At 43.6% G+C, this 21,219-nt stretch overlaps 1 protein-coding gene across 5 annotated transcripts in view; it reads left to right on the plus strand.

Annotated features, from left to right (window-relative positions):
* The window catches only part of ABCA1 (ATP binding cassette subfamily A member 1), a 135,001-nt gene that overhangs the window by 43,230 nt on the left and 70,552 nt on the right, over positions 1–21,219 (plus strand). For 3 of the 5 annotated variants that reach the window (XM_061200161.1, XM_061200160.1, XM_061200165.1), the window contains exons 6-7: positions 10,530–10,654; positions 18,608–18,784. In XM_061200161.1, the coding sequence (XP_061056144.1) occupies positions 10,530–10,654; positions 18,608–18,784 (302 nt within the window). Of the gene's footprint in view, positions 1–10,529; positions 10,655–12,216; positions 12,320–18,607; positions 18,785–21,219 lie in introns of those variants that run through there. The other 2 variants (XM_061200162.1, XM_061200163.1) reach the window with 2 other exon arrangements.

Below are 21,219 nucleotides of genomic sequence, written 5' to 3' on the forward strand. Positions count from 1 at the left end.
CGCCACCTGCATCCTGACACCCTGACTTGGGTCTTGAGTTTGTCCATCCCTTCGGTGACATTTCTGAGTGTCAGTGGAATGGCTGTCATTTTCTATATATTCATGGTACAAATCTGGCTCGTTTGACCTTTTTGATGTGGCTCTGACCAAGACTTTTATGAAATAAGTCCTGAGGGTTATGCTGGACTTTACTTAGGGAAATGGATCATAACTTTCTGGCTGTTGGGTTTATTGGTAATACTGAGAACTCACTGCATGGACCTTTGAATCTGCTTTGATCTTTCAAAGTCAGAAAGACCTGATCCCCTGAGGGCAGGTCAGGCTTTGGTGACTGGCTGTGGCAGGGAGTTGAGGGAAAGGGTTGTAAAGTTAGCATCTTGTAAACATCCACTGGGGCAGTGCAGTTTATTATTAAGAGACTCAGCATACCTGGCAGCCAGCCTGCCTTGGTTCAGATCTTGGCTCTGCTGCCTACCGGCTGTGTGACCTTGGATAATTCTGGAGCATCTTTGTGTGTCAGTTTCCTCAAAATGGGGATAACAGTCCTCTCTTAGGGCTGTTGTGGGGAATCATGAGATAAGCATAAAGCATTTAGTACAGTATCTGGCACATCAAGAGCGCCAGGCTTAGACTTTACTTCATTGCAGGACCATCATGTGAGGTAGGGAATTTTGTTCCTTTTTGTGCACACGAAGGAGCTGAAGTTCAGAGAGGCTAAGTAACTTGCCTAAGGAAGCACAGCTGGCAAAGGGGAGGAATAGGACTAGAACTTCAGACTTCCATGCTCTGCTAGTATGTTATTACAGCCTCAAGAGAGCAGCCCAGGGTAGCCAGAAAAGTTCCCAGATCACAAGACACTGGGCATGGATGGATTGGGATCAGAGCAGAGACAAGAGGGCTTCCGAGGGAAATGCCAGGCTTCCTCTACTTCCCGGCTTCGTGGTAACAGACATGGGCGGAACGTTCCCCAAAGCCCGTGTACAAAGAACATCCTGTGACTCACAGCCACTTCTTCCCTGCCTAAACCCCTTCCTTCCATTTGGGCAGCTGCTGAAGTTGAGGCTGCAACCTCGAACTTTGTTTTCTGTCCTTGTGGGGCCCCTGTGGGTCATCTTGGGAGATCAGTTGACCTATGTGTCAACATTATGTCATCAAACTGGAAATTCCTTGAAATCTTTGGATGATTGCAATTCATGTCCGTATGCACTTATCAAAAGTTCTAATTTGAAACCTTAGAGTTTCATAGTTTGAAAGTTTCCCAGACCTGTCAAAACCAGGCAGCGTCTCAAAGCCTAGGCTGTTGGTTTCCATCCAGGGTAGGGCTTGCCCCCAGCTTGGTCTGCCATCAGGGGGATTCAGTGCTGTACTGCTGTGTTGAAGTATTGCTTGAACTAAAGCAAATCAAAGGTCAGCTTTACCCAGACAAGAATAGAAAACACAGTTGTACTTGATTCCAGGAAGGCATGTGCCACATAATATCAGGCTGCCTTTAAAGAGTTTGGGTTGTTAACCTCAACAGCAGTGTTTCATGTCTCGTGCTTTTCCAGTATGAGATTTATTTACCTTGTGGGTGGCAAAGAGCAGTTTGGAAGTCCAGTTTGTTTCTCCTTAAAATCTTCGCATTTCTAGCCCTCTCATCGCTGTTGCATTGAGGCACAGAAAGGCAATCTTAGAGTGACACTTTGTCCAACAGACTAAGCTATACCAGGTTGTGATGCCGTTTTACATTTAAATATGTTGTGACATTCAAGTCTTACAACAGCACCAGCTTGGTGTAATCATCCCCATTTTATTGATGAGGAAACTGAGGCTCACAGGGTTACATCTTTTGTCCAAGGTCACAGAGTAAGGCTGTGAATTTAATCAGGGTCTGTCTGACCTCAAGGCTCAGCATCTTTGCACCATCCCATGCTGCCACTTCGCCTTATTCCAGTACCAGGACGCATGCGTGGTATCACCAGCTTTTGATGCCAAAATCATTATGAAGCATTTTAAAAGAATAAAATGGTTCATTTAATTCCTATATAGCGAAAAGAGCCAAAACTTTGTAAGCCGGAGCTGATTGGGTTCAGATTTACCACTTGCTTGCTCTGTGACCTTGAGCAGGATATTAACATCTCTGGGTCTGTTTCCTCATTTGCAAAATGGGAAAAATAATACCTTTCTCATAAGCTTGTTTTAAGGATTGTAGAAAATAATATAGGGACTTCCCTGGCAGTCCAGTGGTTAAGACTCTGGGCACCCAATGCAGGGGTCATGGGTTCGATCCCTGGTCGCGGAACTAAGATCCCACATGCCACACGGCACGGCCACATAAAATACAATGGCTGTGTATTAAAAAAGAAAGAAAGAAAGAAAGAAAATAATACATATAATGTATCTGATGCTCGGTACATGTTAATCCCCTTCCTCTGCCGACAAAGCACTACCATGTCCCTTAATATACGTTTTATTAATTTTAAAAGTAAGAAAAACTGAAGTAATTTATACCTTATATATATGAACAATTCTTCCTTAGTGCAACCCTGGAAAGAACCCCTTCTCAGCCCCTAATTGATAAATTCATCTTCCCTTCCTTTCCCATGTTCCTGGGCTTCTCAGGGCCCTGCATGCTGATTCTAATCCCTAACTTGTTGTGTTAGGAGCCTCTGGTCTCATTTTTCAGTCAGAGACCAGCTCGTCAGCAAGAACTGAATGCCTCCAACTCCCTTCTTTTTTCCCAGCTCTTTTTCTGTATGCCCTGTTTGATGTGGTCTTTCCTGTTTCTAGACTCTGTTTCCTCTTATTTTGATCTCACCTTCTCTCTGTTCCTTGCCTCTTCTGGGCACCCTCCCTCACCTCTCCACCTTTCTGGCCTTCACAAAGGGGTCTCCATGTAGCGTTCTCCCAGCTGTTTTCTTGCTTTGTCTAATGATGTCTCCTTGCCTCTTCCTCTTTTCTCTTTAGGTGCCAAACTCACTGGGGCCAATGCTCCCTCCCCAGTGTTATCTTTCTTTTCCTTCTGGGCTTCCCAAGCCAGCCCGACTGTGTCCACCACCTGCATTGCATTAGCAGAGCTCCTGGCCAGTGTGAACAGGTCACCTCTCCCTCTGGGGCCACAGTCTCCATTGGCTCTTTGGGGGCCTGGTTACCATTCAGCTTCTTATCAGCTGACGTTAGTCCTCATTCCAGGGGCTCCTGACCACCTCTCCCACCTTGCCCACTTCTCAGTAAGACACAGGTATGCTGTTACCTTAGCAGATGGATCTGGGAAAGATGTGTCATGTCTCTTCCCATCCCCTGATTTCAATGTTGACTGATTCTAGAGTGGCAGAGTGGGCTGGAGGCTCACGGCTCTGCTCACCTGACCCTCTGTCCACCTTCTCTTGGAAGGCAAGGGCAGGGATCCTGTCTTTATACAGCATCTCTTTTATTACAGGCTCCTGCCTTCAAGGAGCGCCAAGAAATATTGCTACTTGGAACCATAGCTCTAGCGTTTTGGGTTTGGTAGCCATTTAGAAGTTTGTTGAACTTATGCAAGTTCCATTCTATGTAGAATAAGGAAAATGTGGTTCCGGAAGCTGTGATGCTCCCATCGGTCTCAGGAGAAGACTCTGGCTTCCCCGGGACTTGCCACAAAGGGTTCAGGAAGCGTGACCCTAAATATTCTGGTTTCTCTGTGGAACCCTTCACATAAGTGTCATCCAAGACTTTATCAACATTTGTTTTGAACTTGTTTAATTTTTCAGCTTGTATTTTCTCTTGCAGTGTGTGTGAGTCAGTATTCACTCAGTGTCGTTAGTGTTTACGTAACCCACCCCCTAGTATGGCCGATCTCCATTTATAGAAAAATGCAGGTTCAGAGAGTCTAAGTGACTTCTCCAAGGCCACATAACTGGAAAATTCTGGAACTGAGATATGAACCAGGTTAGCCAGACTCCAGAACCTGGGATCTTTCAGGGGTGTCTTGGTGTCCGTCAGCAAGCCCTCACTGTAGAGGAGGAAAGTTCTCCTGGGTAGGGGACCCTGGGCCCAGATGACCAGCAGGGAGGTCCAGAGGCTGTGTGTACCCCAGGCTCCCGGCCTCCTCTCACGGGCCCTAAGGAGTCAGCCCAGGGAGCAGCCAGGGTATCCTGCCTTACCCCCTTCTCCAGAGCCCTGAACTTCCCAGAGAAGCCCTGGTTTTCCCGGGGAGGGCCCAGCCGTCTCAGTGAAGCAGGCGGGAGCTATCCCTGAAGAAGAAAGTGGAGCCCTAGCATCAGGAAAACAAACCAAAACAACAAAAAATACCCCAGAAGACACCTGAGTATGTTTGTTCCCAGCCCTTTTCTGGCAGAGAAATGTTTCGCAGTCTTGTCCAGAAGGCCCGGCTTAGGCTGAGTCAAGCCAGGAGCGAGAATCTGGCCGTGGCCCCTCCAGGCCATTGCCCCTGCGACAGGGTCAGGGCTGGGAGACCCTCCTGGGGTCCTTTTAAGAAGAGTATTTGGGCCTGGGAAGCTGATGTGATCTCTTTCTCGACTTCTTTTTTTTTTTTTTTTTTCATTTGCCTCCTCCACCCACTTCTCAAGCAGCTGATCCTGTGGTTTCTTTTCATGTTGAACAAAAGAGACTACAGCGATCTTGAAACCGGAGCTGGGCACTGGAGGGCACTGACCGAGAGTAACCCCGCCGCCAGCTCTGCTGAGGGCTTCCCTCCTCCACCTTCCGGGGCTGCTGCCCTCCCTCTTCCCTGCTCCCCTCCTTCTCCGCGGCACGCAGGCAGGCTGGGAAGGAGCAGAAGGAACACTGCGTGGCCATGAAGGTACCCCCTGGTGCAGTGCCCCTCCCCTCCACACCCCTCTCTCTGCTCTTGTGGAAGCGTTTCCTTAGCCTGCCTGGCCCAGAGGGCTGGCAAGGAACTGAGGATTCTGTCCTGTTTGTCCTCAGCCCACAAACACACACTTCACTGGTTTTGTTCTTTAGACTGCAAACTTCTGAATTGTTGTTTTTTTTTTCCTCTTCTTTGCCCTGCCTCCCTGCACCCAAAGCAAAGCTCTCTGGAAAAGGACAGGCCGCCGCTGGCTCCTCAAGTATTTTGGTCCATATCAGAGAGACGGCAGCAGGAAAGCTCTAGGCGCCTTTTGCTGGACGGTGACTTTTGGTCTTCTCTGCAGGCAGCAAGGACTCATGTTTAGTTTAGTGACCTGTCGAGCTCCCTGATGACCATATTCTGTGACAGCATTTATATCCTCTCAGTTACCCTTGTAAACTCTTGAGGCCCTTTCCCTCCAGAAGAGTACTTTCACTTTCTTGATCTTGGTGTTCACAACAAGCTGTGAATATTATTAACCCTTCTTACATCTAAGGAAACTGAGGCCCAGAGAGATTCAGAAAAGTGAGGTTCATGATTACACAGTGAGGAAACAGCTGAACTGGGACCTGAATTCAGATTTTCTGATGCCATGTCCAGTGCTGATTTGGTTTTACCCCAAGTGTACCTTTCAGTTCCAACTTTAAGAAGATCTCTGAGATCATCTTCTACAACTTACACATTACAGATAAGAAAATCAAGGTCGTGTCAGCTCACGTGGGTAAAGTTAAATGGCCAAGTAAGTGACTGTCTCTTCCATTGTGTTCTCTGTCTTGTTTCCAATGACTGGTTTTTCTTACTGGTCATCTTCCATCTGTGCCCATCCTTGCAGTGATCCTGTAGAGGCGATCATTTCCATTGATTCTCTGCAAAATGCTAGATTTATTTATTCTTTTCTAAAGCTTTGAATAGGCAAATCGGTTAGCTTCAACCTTTTCTTCACCTTATAGACAGTGTCAGCAGAAAGAATTCAATAGTTCTGTCTGACTCAGGAGCTCAGCCAGGCAAATACATAACACACACATACACACACACACGTGCATATACCTTAGATCATAAATTCAGTATTGACTTAGTTGGCAAAGTCACTTCTGTGTTCTTATCTATTCTGAAAGCATATGCTTTAGGATCAAACTAGCAATGAAGCTAATGAGGTGTCTTTCCTGAAAGTGATGATGGTATTAGCCGTCCTTATTGAGAACTTTTCTTGGTTTCAGGCATTGTGCTGGGACTTCAGGTGCATTTTCTCATTTAACCCCCAGCTCAGTGCAGTGACGTAGATGCTGCTGTCATCCCCATTTATCCTGTTATTGACACTTCCAACACTCTGCTTCCAGCTCCCACTCACCTGACTGTCTTCCTGACCTGGGCTGACGCAGCTGAGGGGGCTTAGAGAAACTCTAGCGCTACCTTGACCTGGTTTGTTTCACACTCAGGTCCTGTTTCACCCTTCCCTACCCACAGCAGATCACCTCAGTTCATTACTTGATTCACTTATTTGTGTTCATCCATTCCTCCATCATCCACCATTGCCGGGGTACCTCCTCTGTGCCAGGCACTGCTGTGCTTTCGAGTTCCAAAGTCCTGGCCCTCAGGCACTTCTGTTCTTCTGGGGAAAAAGATGTGGTCTCAGACAACTGCAGCTTGAGGGAAGCACACTTAGGAGGCTGTTAGGGCACAGAGGATGGCCACCTGACCCAGCTTGAGGGCGGAACATCAGGGCAGGCTTCCTGGAGGAGATGACTTATGGCCCAAGTCATAAAGAAGGGTAGGAGTTAGCTAGGCCAAGAGGAGAAGGGCCATTTCAGACATCAGTCTTTCTCGATATTCTTGGCCTCTCCACTCATTTTCCTGCCAACAATAAAATGGAGAAAACTGAGACCAGAGGTACAAAGCCACCCAACTCTGGCCTCATACTGTACCTTGTCCTCTTCCTTCTCCCATCCTACTCCCCAAATCTTAGGTTTTGAGGAACCTCCTCTATGTTTATCTGCTTGTACATTTATTTATTCATTCAGAAACATTGAGAACCTGGTGTACACAGCACTATGACTACAGGGTGTCCTGGTCCCTGCCATCACGGGAGGCCTTCCTTACCCTCTCCTCACCAGACACAGCCTCTGGAGACTTCTGGCTCTCTGTCCTTTTCCAGAATTTGGCTTCAGCCTGACTACCCCCTTGAAACACTTGCAGATAATAAGCCTCATCTGGGTCAAATGCTTCCATGAGCTGCCTTCCTCTGGCTCTCTCATCCCTTCTGCTTTCTCTGTTGATTTGCCTCTTCATCTCCCTTATCATCCTTGGAAGTTCCTTGAGGGCAGTGCCTGTGTCCTTACCTTTTCTCTACACTTCATGGTGGTACACTAGTAAAGGTGAGTGAAATAAACCCTTCTCAATAATCACAAAATTATTATCATTTTTTGAGCACCTACAATAAGCCCGTTGCTCACTATTCATACATTACATGTAAATATCTCTAATCCTCATACCTTCGAAAAGTGGGTACTGTTACCCTTACCTCTTAGGTAAGAAATCTTGGGCTCAGGAAGGCAAAATGAACTTCTCAAAGCCACACAGTTCATAAACAGCAGAGTCCAGCATCAAAGTTAGGTTATTCTGGTCCCACACCCCTGATCTTTTCACTGCACTATTGTTTCCCAAACTTGGCTGGAATCACCCTGGGGAGTGTTAGAAAATTCTGATGCCTGGGTCTCAGCCCCAGAAGTTCTGATCGCGTCTCCCGGGAGCCAAGGTTGAGAACCAGTGCACCCCACAACGCTGCTTTCCTGCGCGCACACTGGCTGCAGCTTGGTGGTGGTGGTGTGTGACTCTGCGTCCACATGTGTGGTATCCATGTGACCAGAATTCAAGTTCTTCGTAGCCAGGGATCTTTGGCCCTCCCTGCTGCCTTGCCGCATGGCGGCCTCCCCACCACGTGCACATGCACTGCCAAAGGTTGTTGACTGTTTAATCAGCCTCTCGGTTCTTCTTATTCGGAGGATTCACTGAGAGGCAGTTGGAGTTTGATCACATCCAGCTGTTCTCATCCGCAGAGCCAGTTGACTTACCAGAAACATCTTGTAAATGCTCTGCGCATGCTCCCCGGTCTCAAGAGTGTTGCTCGTGACCTAGAGCCATCGCAAGTGCAGCGGGGTCGGCCTCCCACCCTTCAGCAGCCCTGCTCCGGAGGGAGGAGGCTATTCTGGAGTTGGCTCAGCCCAGTGTCGAGTGCTGCTCTGGCTTTTCACTCTCAGGAGGGGTGTGTGACCCGCCTGGTCACTGAGGCTCAGCCCATGTGAATATTCTGTTCTGTCCAGAGCTCAGAGAGGTTTCTTCATCCCTCACTTTACAGGTGAGGCAGTGGAGACATAGCTAGGTGAAGTAATCTGGCAAATAAATGGATACAGAGCCCAGGTTTTCTGACCCCCATTGTTCCACAGTGGTTAGTGTCAGGCTTTCCATGCCAGACCTCATTTGAAGCCACTAGCTTTCCTACCTTCTTCCCATTTACCTTAGGGATACCTTAGGGCTACTGGGACACTCAGGATGTCACTTTGCGTCTCTGGGAATATAGTTCTAGTGACCAGGAGTCCTGCTTACTGTTGGGGTGCAGCCTGGGGATCATCCTAATACCTCTGGGCCCTTCTCGGGCCTATACAGCTGAAAGGAAACCTCCTGTGATGTTGCTTGGATACTTCCGGAATCTTCCCAGCCCTGATCCCATCTCCTAGTATTTATTATCCAGCCATCATTCACTGATCAGTAATTCTCTGCTTGATCTGGACATCGGGATACAAGGATAAAAGACATAGTCTGTGTCCCAGAGGCATAGTCCGGTGGAGAGAATATGCAAATAAAGCAACATTCCTAAAAGGATGGTCCCCAGACCCCCTGCATTAGAAATACAAGAGATGCTTATTAAAATGTAGATTCTTAGGCCCCACTCTAGAGCCACTATTTCAGAATCTCTGGGAATTGGGCCCAAGAAACTGCATTTTAGCATGTCCCTAAGTGAGTCTAAGATGCTCTGAGGTTTGGCAGCTATAGAAGCGAACACGATGGTGAGAACGCAGCATCATATGTGTTAGGGAGCACCAGGCAGGGGTCAGCCTGCAGGAGCACCTGTTCTCGGAAGGGGTACTGACTGGGCCAGGACCAGCTTCTTGAATGTGTCCTGAGGAATAACTAGGAGTTAGTCAAATAAGGTGTAGCCAGAGAATCATTTCTCTAGAGACGCGAATCATGCTTAGTGTATCCCTTCTATAACTCTGTATTATTAAAGTTTGCTTTAGCAGAACATGTCTGGATCAGGAAGCACTGATGAGAGTCTGGTTGGATTTTGAGCCCTCCTTCTACTTTATCTCTGCACATCACCCCCATAGCTCCCAGGATTAATTCCTGTCCTCTTTAAGCCTCACCTCACAGCCCCATTTTCAGGTCAAACATCTGTTTCTCATCAGTTAAGTGATTTAGGTTTGCTAGGTTTGCCCCCGAGAGGTGGGTTCGTTCCTGGGCCTGTGGGCTAGTCTCTCAGTGATGTCTGCCTGGTCATGAGGTCATGACGAGCTGGTTTTCTCTTTATTGAAAGAAGTTGGGTTATTAAGAGGGAGGGGCAGAAGGAGAAGTGGACACTTAAATGAAATATGGCAGGGAAAATGAGAGCATTTCAGTAAGGGGGAGGGCCTGCCAAGCATCTGGCCAGAAACCTCATGTTTTGGGATGAAGAAGCTGAAATTCAGAAAGATATGAAATACCCAAGTGATGCCACTAGGCACAGCCTCCAACTCTGGGGACTAAAATTGGATTTCTGGCTAGTGCTTTTTCTGCTTCACTGCACTGGATTGGAATCTTTTCTAAATGTACCTGAAGGGCTAATTATTTAAAGAGATTCTGTATGACACACTGCAGCAATCCAATCATTTGGTAGCATTGATTTTTTTAAATGTATGCATATGTGTTTTCTTAAAGCACGGCAGACCTGGGTGTTGGAGCTCTGTATCACGTGTTCCACGTTTAGAACTGAAATGAGACCAAGCCTGTGAAAGCTCTTTGATATGCATAATGCTCTACATCCTTGGTTCTCAAAGGGTGGGCCCCAGACCAGCCGCAGCAGCACTGCCTGGCAGCTTGTTAGAAATGCAGATTCTCCGGCCTCATCCCAGGCCGATGAATCAGAAACTCTGGGGGTAGGGGACCAGCAGTCTGTTTCCACAAGTCCTGCAGGTGATTCTAATGCCCGCTCCAGTTTGAGAACCAGTGCTCTGCATCAAGAGGAAACCAGGCCCTGAGGCTTGTGGGAATAAAGGCTTTAAATATCTCCAAGTTTAGCTGTCTGAGATGGCACTGGGGAGACGGGAGCTGTGGGGTCAGGGTCACAAATCTCAGGTGGGTTGATTTTTTCTTTGAAAAGCAAGGAAAAGCTGTGTGTGTGTGTGTGTGTGTGTGTGTGTGTGTACGTACAGCAGTGCCGCACTCCACAGCTTCAGAAAGCAGTCTTTTCTTGTCTCTGCTGTTAAGGCGAAGCTCCCTGAACTTTGTTTCTCTGTGTGCTTAAGCCAGAGGCCTGTGGTTATCAATCGGTTTAAAACGAGGCAGTCAATATTATGATAGTTTGCTCCGTCATGCTTTTTATTTATTTATTTATTTATTTATTTATTTTTTGAGTTACTTATGAAATGAAAATAAAACGCTATTTCTCCAGCAGGCTTGAAGTTTCGGGACTTCCTGGTAGACAATGAAACCTTCTCTGGATTCCTGCATCACAACCTCTCTCTGCCAAGGCCAACTGTGGACAAGATGCTGGGGGCTGGTGTCAGTCTCCGCAAGGTAAGCTGCGACCGTCACTTTCCCTGGTGGGGCTGATGGCAGTGACATTGTTGGAGAGCGCCTGGAGGGAAGTGAATAAAATCCTGTCTTTGTAATGGTGCTGAAGGAGGTTGTTGGCTCCAGTGCAGCTTCACCTATCTTTACCTCCCTGCTCAGGCTGGCGTTGCCAAACCATCCAGAGAGTGGAATGTACAACCTGGAGTCACGGGCCCGCTGGTTGAAATAAAACTGATTTCCTGCCTATCAGTTGGCATTTGTTGATAACGTCTCCCTAAAGGGGAGATGAATTTAAGATGAATTAAACATTTTCTTTAAAATTTCACAGTTCTGAAACAGTAACCAGGGTTGAGGATAATTACCTAGAGTATCTCTGTCTATAAAATCTAAGACAGGAGATTTTCAAAATGTAATGCTTCCTTTAAAGATAGATGAGAAAGATATATAAGGAGAAAATGCTTAATTTTTTTTCTTGAATTTATAAAACCAGGAAGTAATGTTAGTGTTTATGTAGAATTTTAACCTTAGATTTTCAGAAACTTCCACTGGCATCATTAGATAATCACACTGCTCCTGTGCGGTGGACAGCAGACCCAGACTGCATGGTTATTGATTTTCAGAGAAGTGTCTCAAATTTATTCTCTGGCAGAAAGGGGAACTGCTTCTTTACTGTGTCTCATGTCTACATACTAGCTTGTCTTTGCAGTAAGCAGAAGTAGTGGACATGTTTATGACTGAAAATAAGATCTTTGCTTTACATGATCTAGAATTTTAAAAATTCGAAAAATGTGCTTACTGCTTTCCCTTATGAAACTAGGAAAATATGCCTTGAGTTCACCAATTGTGTGGTTGGGAGATGGGCCAAAGGCAGCAGGCTTATGAAAATCGTTAGCATGATTTCCATTGCCCTCTGCCAATTTCTTATCTGTCACATCTGATCAGTTTAAAATAAGGGGCATCCTAAGTACGGAGGTGGTCCTTGCATGGTAATTAGTCTCTGTGTAGTCAGTGTTCTTAAACCAAATACTAAAGGTAGGCTGGCAGCAAGGGCTAGTTAGAGAAAGGAGGAAAAGTGAAGTGTACTTGAGTATCTGGCAGTAGGTGGAAACTTAATGGAAACCATGGCCAACCAAGTGCTCTGCAGGGTTAGAAAACTGCATGGGTCTTGAAAGGCTTTTGGTCCCTCACTCCCACTAGGTTGTACTACAAGCAGGTCAGGTTGCACTAATTGAAACAAACAGAGGAAATAGTAACGGAGTAATAAAGAGTCTGAATTATCCATTCATTCATTCAACAAATATTTACTGTCCATATGTTCCAGCACTGTGGACACAAAGAGAGCAAGAAAAACAAAGACCCTCATCTTACTGAACTTATTGTCTAATGGACAGTAAGGACCATATATGAAGAAGTACAGTTTATTTAGGTCCAGTAAAACTAATTAAATAAGATATGGCCAAGGAAAGGTTCTTTGCTGAAATGAATACATAAGAATGACTTAGGGAAGATTGGTTCAAGATGGCGGAGTAGAAGGACATGCTCTCACTCCCTCTTTCTAGAATACCGGAATCACAACTAACTGCTGAACAATCATCGACAGGAAAACACTGTAACTCACCAAAAAAGATACCCCACATGCAAAGACAAAGGAGAAGCCACAGTGAGACGGTAGGAGGGGCGCTATCACAATAAAATCAAACCCCATAACTGCTGGGTGGGTGACTCACAGACTGGAGAACACTTATACCACAGAAGTCCACCCACTGGAGTGAAGGTTCTGAGCCACACGTCAGGCTTCCCAACCTGGGGGCTTGGCAATGGGAGGAGGAATTCCTAGAGAATCAGACTTGGAAGGCTAGCGGGATTTGATTGTAGGACTTCGGCAGGACTGGGGGAAACGGAGACTCCACTCTTGGAGGGCACACACAAAGTAGTGTGCACATTGGGACCCAGGGGAATGAGCAGTGACGCCATAGGAGACTGAACCAGACCTACCTGCTTGTGTTGGAGGGTCTCCTGCAGAGGCGGGAGGCAGCTGTGGCTCACCAAGGGACAAGGACACTGGCAGCAGAAGTTCTGGGAAGTACTCCTTGGTGTGAGCCCTCCCAGAGTCCACCATTAGCCCCACCAAAGAGCCCAGGTAGGCTCCAGTATTGAGTTGCCTCAGGCCAAACAACCAGCAGGGAGGGAACCCAGCCCCACCCATCAGTAGACAAGTGGATTAAAGTTTTACTGAGTTCTGCCCACCAGGGCAACAGCCAGCTCTACCCTCCATCAGTCCCTCCCATCAGGAAACTTCCACAAGCCTCTTAGATAGCCTCATCCACCAGAGGGCAGACAGCAGAAGCAAGAAGAACTACAGCCCTGCAGCCTGTGGAACAAAAACCACATTCACAGAAAGATAGACAAAATGAAAAGGCAGAGGGCTATGTACCAGATGAAGGAACAAGATAAAACCCCAGAAAAACAACTAAATGAAATGGAGATAGGCAATCTTCCAGAAAAAGAATTCAGAATAATGATAGTGAAGATGATCCAGGACCTCGGAAAAAGAATGGAGGCAAAGATGGAGAAGAGGCAAGAAATGTTTAACAAAGATCTAGAAGAATTAAAGAACAAACAGACAGAGATGAACAATACAATAACTGAAATGAAAACTACACTAGAAGGAATCAATAGCAGAATAACTGAGGCAGAAGAACGGATAAGTGACCTGGAAGACAGAATGGTGGAATTCACTGCCGCAGAACAGAATAAAGAAAAAAGAATGAAAAGAAATGAAGACAGCCTAAGAGACCTCTGGGACAACATTAAACACAACAACATTTGCATTATAGGGGTTCCAGAAGGAGAAGAGAGAGAGAAAGGACCCCAGAAAATATTTGAAGAGATTATAGTTGAAAACTTCCCTAACATGGGAAAGGAAATAGCCACTCAAGTCCAGGAAGCGCAGAGAGTCCCATACAGGATAAACCCAAGGAGAAACATGCCGAGACACATAGTAATCAAATTGGCAAAAATTAAACACAAAGAAAAATTATTGAAAGCAGCAAGGGAAAAATGACAAATAACATACAAGGGAACTCCCATGAGGTTAACAGCTGATTTCTCAGCAGAAACTCTACAAGCCAGAAGGGAGTGGCATGATATACTTAAAGTGATGAAAGGGAAGAACCTACAACCAAGATTACTCCACCCAGCAAGGATCTCATTCGGATTCAATGGAGAGATCAAAAGCTTTACAGACAAGCAAAAGCTAAGAGAATTCAGCACCACCAAACCAGCTGTACAACAAATGCTAAAGGAACTTCTCTAAGTGGGAAACACAAGAGAAGAAAAGGACCTACAAAAACAAACCCCCCCAAAATTAAGAAAATGGTAATAGGAATATACATATCGATAATTACCTTAAATGTGAATGGATTAAATGCTCCAACCAAAAGACACAGGCTTGCTGAATCGATACAAAAACAAGACCCATATATATGCTGTCTACAAGAGACCCACTTTAGACCTAGGGACACATACAGACTGAAAGTGAGGGAATGGAAAAAGATATTCCATGCAAATGGAAATCAGAAGAAAGCTGGAGTAGCAATACTCATATCAGATAAAATAGACTTTAAAATAAAGAATGTTACAAGAGACAAGGAAGGACACTACGTAACGATCAAGGGATCAATCCAAGAAGAAGATATAACAATTATAAATATATATGCACCCAACACAGGAGCACCTCAATACATAAGGCAACTGCTAACAGCTATAAAAGAGGAAATCGACAGTGACACAATAATAGTGGGGGACTTTAACACCTCACTTACACCAATGGACAGATCATCTGAACAGAAAATTAATAAGGAAACACAAGCTTTAAATGACACAATAGACCACATAGGTTTAATTTGATATTTATAGGACATTCCATCCAAAAACAGCAGATTACACTTTCTTCTCAAGTGCAAACGGAACATTCTCCAGGATAGATCACATCTTGGGTTACAAATCAAGCGTCAGTAACTTTAAGAAAATTGAAATCATATCAAGCATCTTTTCTGACCACAACGCTATGAGATTAGAAATGAATTACAGGGAAAAAAAACGTAAAAAACACAAACACATGGAGGCTAAACAATACGTTACTAAATAACCAAGAGATCACTGAAGAATTCAAAGAGGAAATCAAAAAATACCTAGAGACAAATGACAATGAAAACACGACAACCCAAAACCTGTGGGATCCAGCAAAAGCAGTTCTAAGAGGGAAGTTTATAGCTATACAAACCTACCTCAAGAAACAAGAAAAATTTCAAAACAATCTAACCTGACACCTAAAGGAACTAGAGAAAGAAGAACAAACAAAACCCAAAGTTAGCAGAAGGAAAGAAATCATAAAGATCAGAGCAGAAATAAATGAAATAGAAACAAAGAAAACAATAGCAAAGATCAATAAAACTAAAAGCTGGTTCCTTGAGAAGATAAACAAAATTGATAAACCATTAGCCAGACTCATCCAGAAAAAGAGGGAGAGGACTCAAATCAATAAAATTAGAAATGAAAAAGGAGAAGTTACAACAGACACCACAGAAATACAAAGCATCCTAAGAGACTACTACAAGCAACTCTATGCCAATAAAATGGACAACCTGGAAGAAATGGACAAATTCTTAGAAAGGTATAACCTTCCAAGACTGAACCAGGAAGAAATAGAAAATATGAACAGACCAATCACCAGTAATGAAATTGAAACTATGATTAAAAATCTTTCAGCAAGCAAAAGTCCAGGACCAGACGGCTTCACAGGTGAATTCTATCAAACATTTAGAGAAGAGCTAACAGCCATCCTTCTCAAACTCTTACAAAAAATTGCAGAGGAAGAAAAACTCCCAAACTCATTCTATGAGGCCACCATCACCCTGATACCAAAACCAGACAAAGATACTACAAAAAAAGAAAATTACAGACCAATATCACTGATGAATATAGATGCAAAAATCCTCAACAAAATTCTAGCAAACAGAATCCAACAGCACATTAAAAGGATCATACACCATGATCAAGTGGAATTTATCCCAGAGATGCAAGGATTCTTCAATATACGCAAATCAATCAATGTGATACACCATATTAACAAATTGAAGAATAAAAACCATGTGATCATCTCAATAGATGCAGAAAAAGCTTTTGACAAAATCAACACCCATTTATGATAAAATTCTCAAGAAAGTGGGCATAGAGGGAACCTACTTCAACATAATAAGGCCGTATATGACAAACCCACAGCAAACATCATTCTCAAGGGTGAAAAACTGAAAGCATTTCCTCTAAGATCAGGAATGAGACAAGGATGTCCACTCTCACCACTATTATTCAACATAGTTTTGGAAGTCCTAGCCACGGCAATCAGAGAAGAAAAGGAAATAAAAACTGGAAAAGAAGAAGTAAAACTGTCACTGTTTGCAGATGACATGATACTATACATAGAGAATCCTAAAGATGCCACCAGAAAACTACTGGAGCTAATCAATGAATTTGGTAAAGTTGCAGGATACAAAATGAATGCACAGAAATCTCTTGCATTCTTATACACTAATGATGAAAAATCTGAAAGAGAAATGAAGGAAACACTCCTATTTACCATTGCAACAAAAAGAATAAAATACCTAGGAATAAACCTGCCTAGGGAGACAAAAGACCTGTATGCAGAAAACTATAAGACACTGATGAAAGAAAGTAAAGATGATACCAACAGATGGAGAGATATACCATGTTCTTGGATTGGAAGAATCAATATTGTGAAAATGACTATACTACCCAAAGCAATCTACAGATTCAATGCAATCCCTATCAAATTACCAATGGCATTTTTTACGGAACTAGAACAAAAAATCTTAAAATTTGTATGGAGACACAAAAGACCCCGAATAGCCAAAGCAGTTTTGAGGGAAAAAAACGGAGCTGGAGGAATCAGACTCCCTGACTTCAGACTATACTATAAAGCTACAGTCATCAAGACAATATGGTACTGGCACAAAAACAGAAACATAGATGAGTGGAACAAGATAGAAAGCCCAGAGATAAACCCACGCACCTATGGTCAACTAATCTATGACAAAGGAGGCAAGGATATACAATGCAGAAAAGACAGTCTCTTCAAAAAGTGGTGCTGGGAAAACTGGACAGCTACATGTAAAAGAATGAAATTAGAACACTCCCTAACACCATACACAAAAATAAACTCAAAATGGATTAGAGACCAAATGTAAAACCAGACACTATAAAACTTCTAGAGGAAAACATAGGTAGAACACTCTTTGACATAAATCACAGCAAGATATTTTTTGATCCACCTCCTAGAGTAATGGAAATAAAAAGAAAAATAAATAAATGGGATCTAATGAAACTTAAAAGCTTTTGCATAGGAAAGGAAACTATAAACAAAATGAAAAGACAACCCTCAGAATGGGAGAAAATATTTGCAAATGAATCATCGGACAAAGGATTAATCTCCAAAATATATAAACAGCTCATGCATCTCAATATGAAAAAAAAAACCCAATCCAAAAATGGGCAGAAGGCCTAAATAGACATTTCTCCAAAGAAGACATACAGATGGCCAAGAAGCACATGAAAAGCTGCTCAACATCACTAATTATTAGAGAAATGCAAATCAAGGCTACAATGAGGTATCACCTCACACCAGTTAGAATGGGCATCATCAGAAAATCTACAAACAACAAATGCTGGAGAGGGTGTGGAGAAAAGAGAACCCTCTTGCACTGTTGGTGAGAATGTAAATTGATACAGCCACTATGAAGAACAGTATGGAGGTTCCTTAAAGAACTAAAAATAGAATTACCATATGACCCAGCAATCCCACTACTGGGCATATACCCAGAGAAAACCATAATTCAAAAAGACACATGCACCCCAATGTTCCTTGCAGCACTATTTACAATAGCCAGGTCAGGGAAGCAACCTAAATGCCTATCGACAGATGAATGGATAAAGAAGGTGTGGTACATATATATAAAGGAATATTACTCAGCCATAAAAAGGAATGAAATTGGGTCATTTGTAGAGACGTGGATGCATCTAGAGACTGTCATACAGCGCGAAATAAGTCAGAAAGAGAAAAACAAATATCGTATATTAATGCATATATGTGAAACCTAGAAAACGGTACAGATGAACCGGTTTGCAGAGCAGAAATTGAGACACAGAAGTAGAGAACAAACATATGGACCCCAAGGGGGGAAAGCGGTGGGGGGTGGTGGTTGTGGTGTGATGAATTGGGAGATTGGGATTGACATGTATACACTGATGTGTATAAAATGGGTGACTAATAAGAAAATAAATAAATAAACATTAAAAAAAAAACCCAGGAAGACTTAGAACTCGCCTATCAGTGAGGTAAGGGGCTGGAGTTTCTAGTACTCTGCTCTGATACCAGTAAAAGGAAGAGTTCCACATTCTGAAGTTGTTTGAACATAGTTCTTTGCATCAGTTAAATATCTGTATCTACAAATAAATAGTATAAATGCCTTTTTTTCATAATTCAGCCCAACCCCAGTTTAAGATATCATGCATTCCAAAATAATGAGAATTTTCTATTTTCTTTAATAAAAGTGGTTTTAGCAGTTCAGACTCTAGATTCCTACTGGGTGAATCACATGTCCCACTTTTGAGAAAAAGAGTTGGACTCAGGATTTCCCCTCACAAGGACAAGAGTGTGGAGGTGATAAGTCAAATGTCACATTCCGGTTTTAATGTCCTGTAGGATCATGCCTTGATCCATCCTAAAGTTCAGTAGAGACCCTATGCACTGGACAGAGTCCAACAGTGTCCATTCTTCAAAGCTGTATTGATGTAAGTCCCCCAAAAGGCTTCAAGGACCCTGCTTCCCACCTTTGTAATCCAGTTTTGCTTCTCTCTCTTTGCATGAAATCCTTCCAGGTATTTTTGCAAGGCTACCAGTTACATTTGACCAATCTGTGCAATGGATCAAAATTAGGAGAGCTGATTCGACTTGGTGACCAAGAAGTCTCCATGCTTTGCAGCCTGCCAAAGGAGAAACTGGATGCAGCAGAGCAAATACTTCATTCCAACCTGGACATTCTGAAGCCGATCCTGGTGAGTAGGATTGCTGTGTGGAGAAGCTTCAAGCACTAATACTTTTGGAATGTGACGTTTTTCCTTGGGCAACGTGACTTTGTTTTTGTAGAAATATAGGGCTGGCTGGGAGTTGGAGACATAATTTGGCTCAGTGGTATTCTAACTGTCCTTTCAAACTTTTGGGCCACCTCCCCAAGAGTAAATTGGGGAAGAGTAAGTAGGGTGTGGCTCTGAGTCCAAGTCTAAGATCCCTTGTGCCTGTTTCAATCAGAGAAAACCTGCTTTTTTATGGTTTTTAATATTGAAAGGGTTCATTTGAAGAAGGAATTCCACAGGTTTTTTTAAAAAAGTCTCAAAACCATTGATGGGAGATAGATACCTATTCATTTTTAAAAGCCTATCAGAAAGGAGACATCGAGATGTCTCAGTGGGAAAACCCTGGAATTGGATGGGAGCACAGTCAATAATTAGCTTAATCAATGACAAAATTGCATTCACAGAAAAAAATAATCCCAACAAAGACCAGTCATCAGCTGGGAATCACTAGTTCAGAGAAGCAGTCCATGAGAATACATCCAAGAATAGGGATGAGTCTGAGCATTCTGGTCGTCTATGTGTTATGTCTTGTTCCAGAACAGGTACTTTCTTTGGGTTTCCTTGGAGCTCTGGTGAAATGCCCCTTGAACAACATCCTTTAGCATTCAGTGTTCAGGTTTCCTATTCACCATAGAGCTCTCTGATTTGTCAGTAGTTTCTTTTAAAACCAGGGAAAAAGCCCTAGAAGAAGGATGTGCCTGGAAAGAGATGTTCCTCATTATAAAAGAAAGAAATTGGAATCCTCTGAGACTTTGCACACCATGATTTCCCTAGAGAAAGATGGGCCCTCCTGGGGAACTAAGAAGGTTCTGTTTCTGGATCCTGTACCTGGATCATACCCTAGAATATTCCTTAGAAACACATGCCAGGGTTTACACTCTTGACTGACCATCAGGGAGTCCTTGTGTCCAGCTTGACTCTCTGATGCTATAGCTTCTGCCTGAGGTGAAGGTAGTAGTCAAACTGTGACTTTTTGGATGCTTCTGTGGCAGGGTTGATGGTGATCCCGTCAGTGTGAAGGGCTTAGGCCTAATGCTTAAGATCTGTTTTTGTTTTATTCCAGAAATAGTATTTTCTGTTTCAGTAGTTGAAAATGTACTGAGTTATTTTCAGTGCTCTGTGATTCCACTGGTAATGTTTCTAGAGTATAATTTTAGTAAGATATGTTTCTGTATGGAGATGTCTGCAGCCCCAGATAACTGGTCTAAATAATCAGATAAGCTCATCTGTGAAGACACTTGCAGCCTGTTGGCACTTTTTGCATTGTGAGACAGAGGGTCAAAGGTTGTTACAAATGGTAGACAATTTCCTTGGACCGTTTTGGCTGTTTTGTTTTATTTCACAAGATAGAAGTGTTCACCCTTTCAGCTGGGATGATTCAGACTTTGGAAAGATGGGTGCTTTTAGAAGACATAGTAATTTATTCTGGTGCCCATTCATTGTTTCACTTCTGTTTACTCATTAAACACCTATTGTGTGCACAACCCAGTAAAATCCCTCTAATTATATAATGTCTGAATTATGCTCTAAGTAGAATGATAATACAGCCTTCATAATCTGACAATCAGCAGCTTAGGGTTCAACTTGAAAATCTCTCCCTAGTTGGGAAAATTAGCGTGATCGAGGACATGGAAATGCACTGTCAAAACTGTCAGCTACATCACAGCCCATCCTGTCACGTTGTGATTGTGCCTGGTAGACCAGTTGGTTCACGGCGGGTGTTGAGTAGGGTAGCTGCCATATGCTTCCTGCCCATCTCTTGGGCATAGGAGCATCTCAGGTTCTGCTCCTGCCTGTCAGCTGTTGCTGTGAGGTCTTCCTAAAATCAGAAAATGGGGCTCTTGAATTAGAACATAATGAGTGGCCAGGATGGCTCTGTGTAAAGATGTTTTAGGGGATACCTTTGGGATGAAGTGACTTCCAAACATTTTGAAATGTGACTCTTATAGCAGTGCCTTAATTGGAGCACTGGGATTGATATTTGATTTACATTAAGCAGCCTTTTGCTTCTGCCACTTGGGTGGAATTTTGACATTGGTGATGGTAGACGGGTGTGCCGTGAGACCTCGTTGCACATGGGCAGTTAATTGCGCCAAGATATACAATAGGAGCAGCAACCAACATTGTGGGGGAGGGGAGAGAAACTGTTCTGTCGATACGCGTTTCTGTACTAAAAGTGGATTTTGAGGAGAGACATGTTTTGAAACATTTCTCCTCTCTTTCTTTCTTTTTTTTTCTTTTTGATGTGGCTATTTCTCTCTTTTTCAGCCAAAGTATTCTGACTCTTTCTCCTGGGTCTCCTTCAGTTCCCTGATGACCACTTGGACCACAGTATTTTGACAGAAGTGGGGAAGTGT

Source organism: Eubalaena glacialis, chromosome 9, assembly GCF_028564815.1.
Source record: "Eubalaena glacialis isolate mEubGla1 chromosome 9, mEubGla1.1.hap2.+ XY, whole genome shotgun sequence".
Lineage (NCBI taxonomy): Eukaryota > Metazoa > Chordata > Mammalia > Artiodactyla > Balaenidae > Eubalaena > Eubalaena glacialis.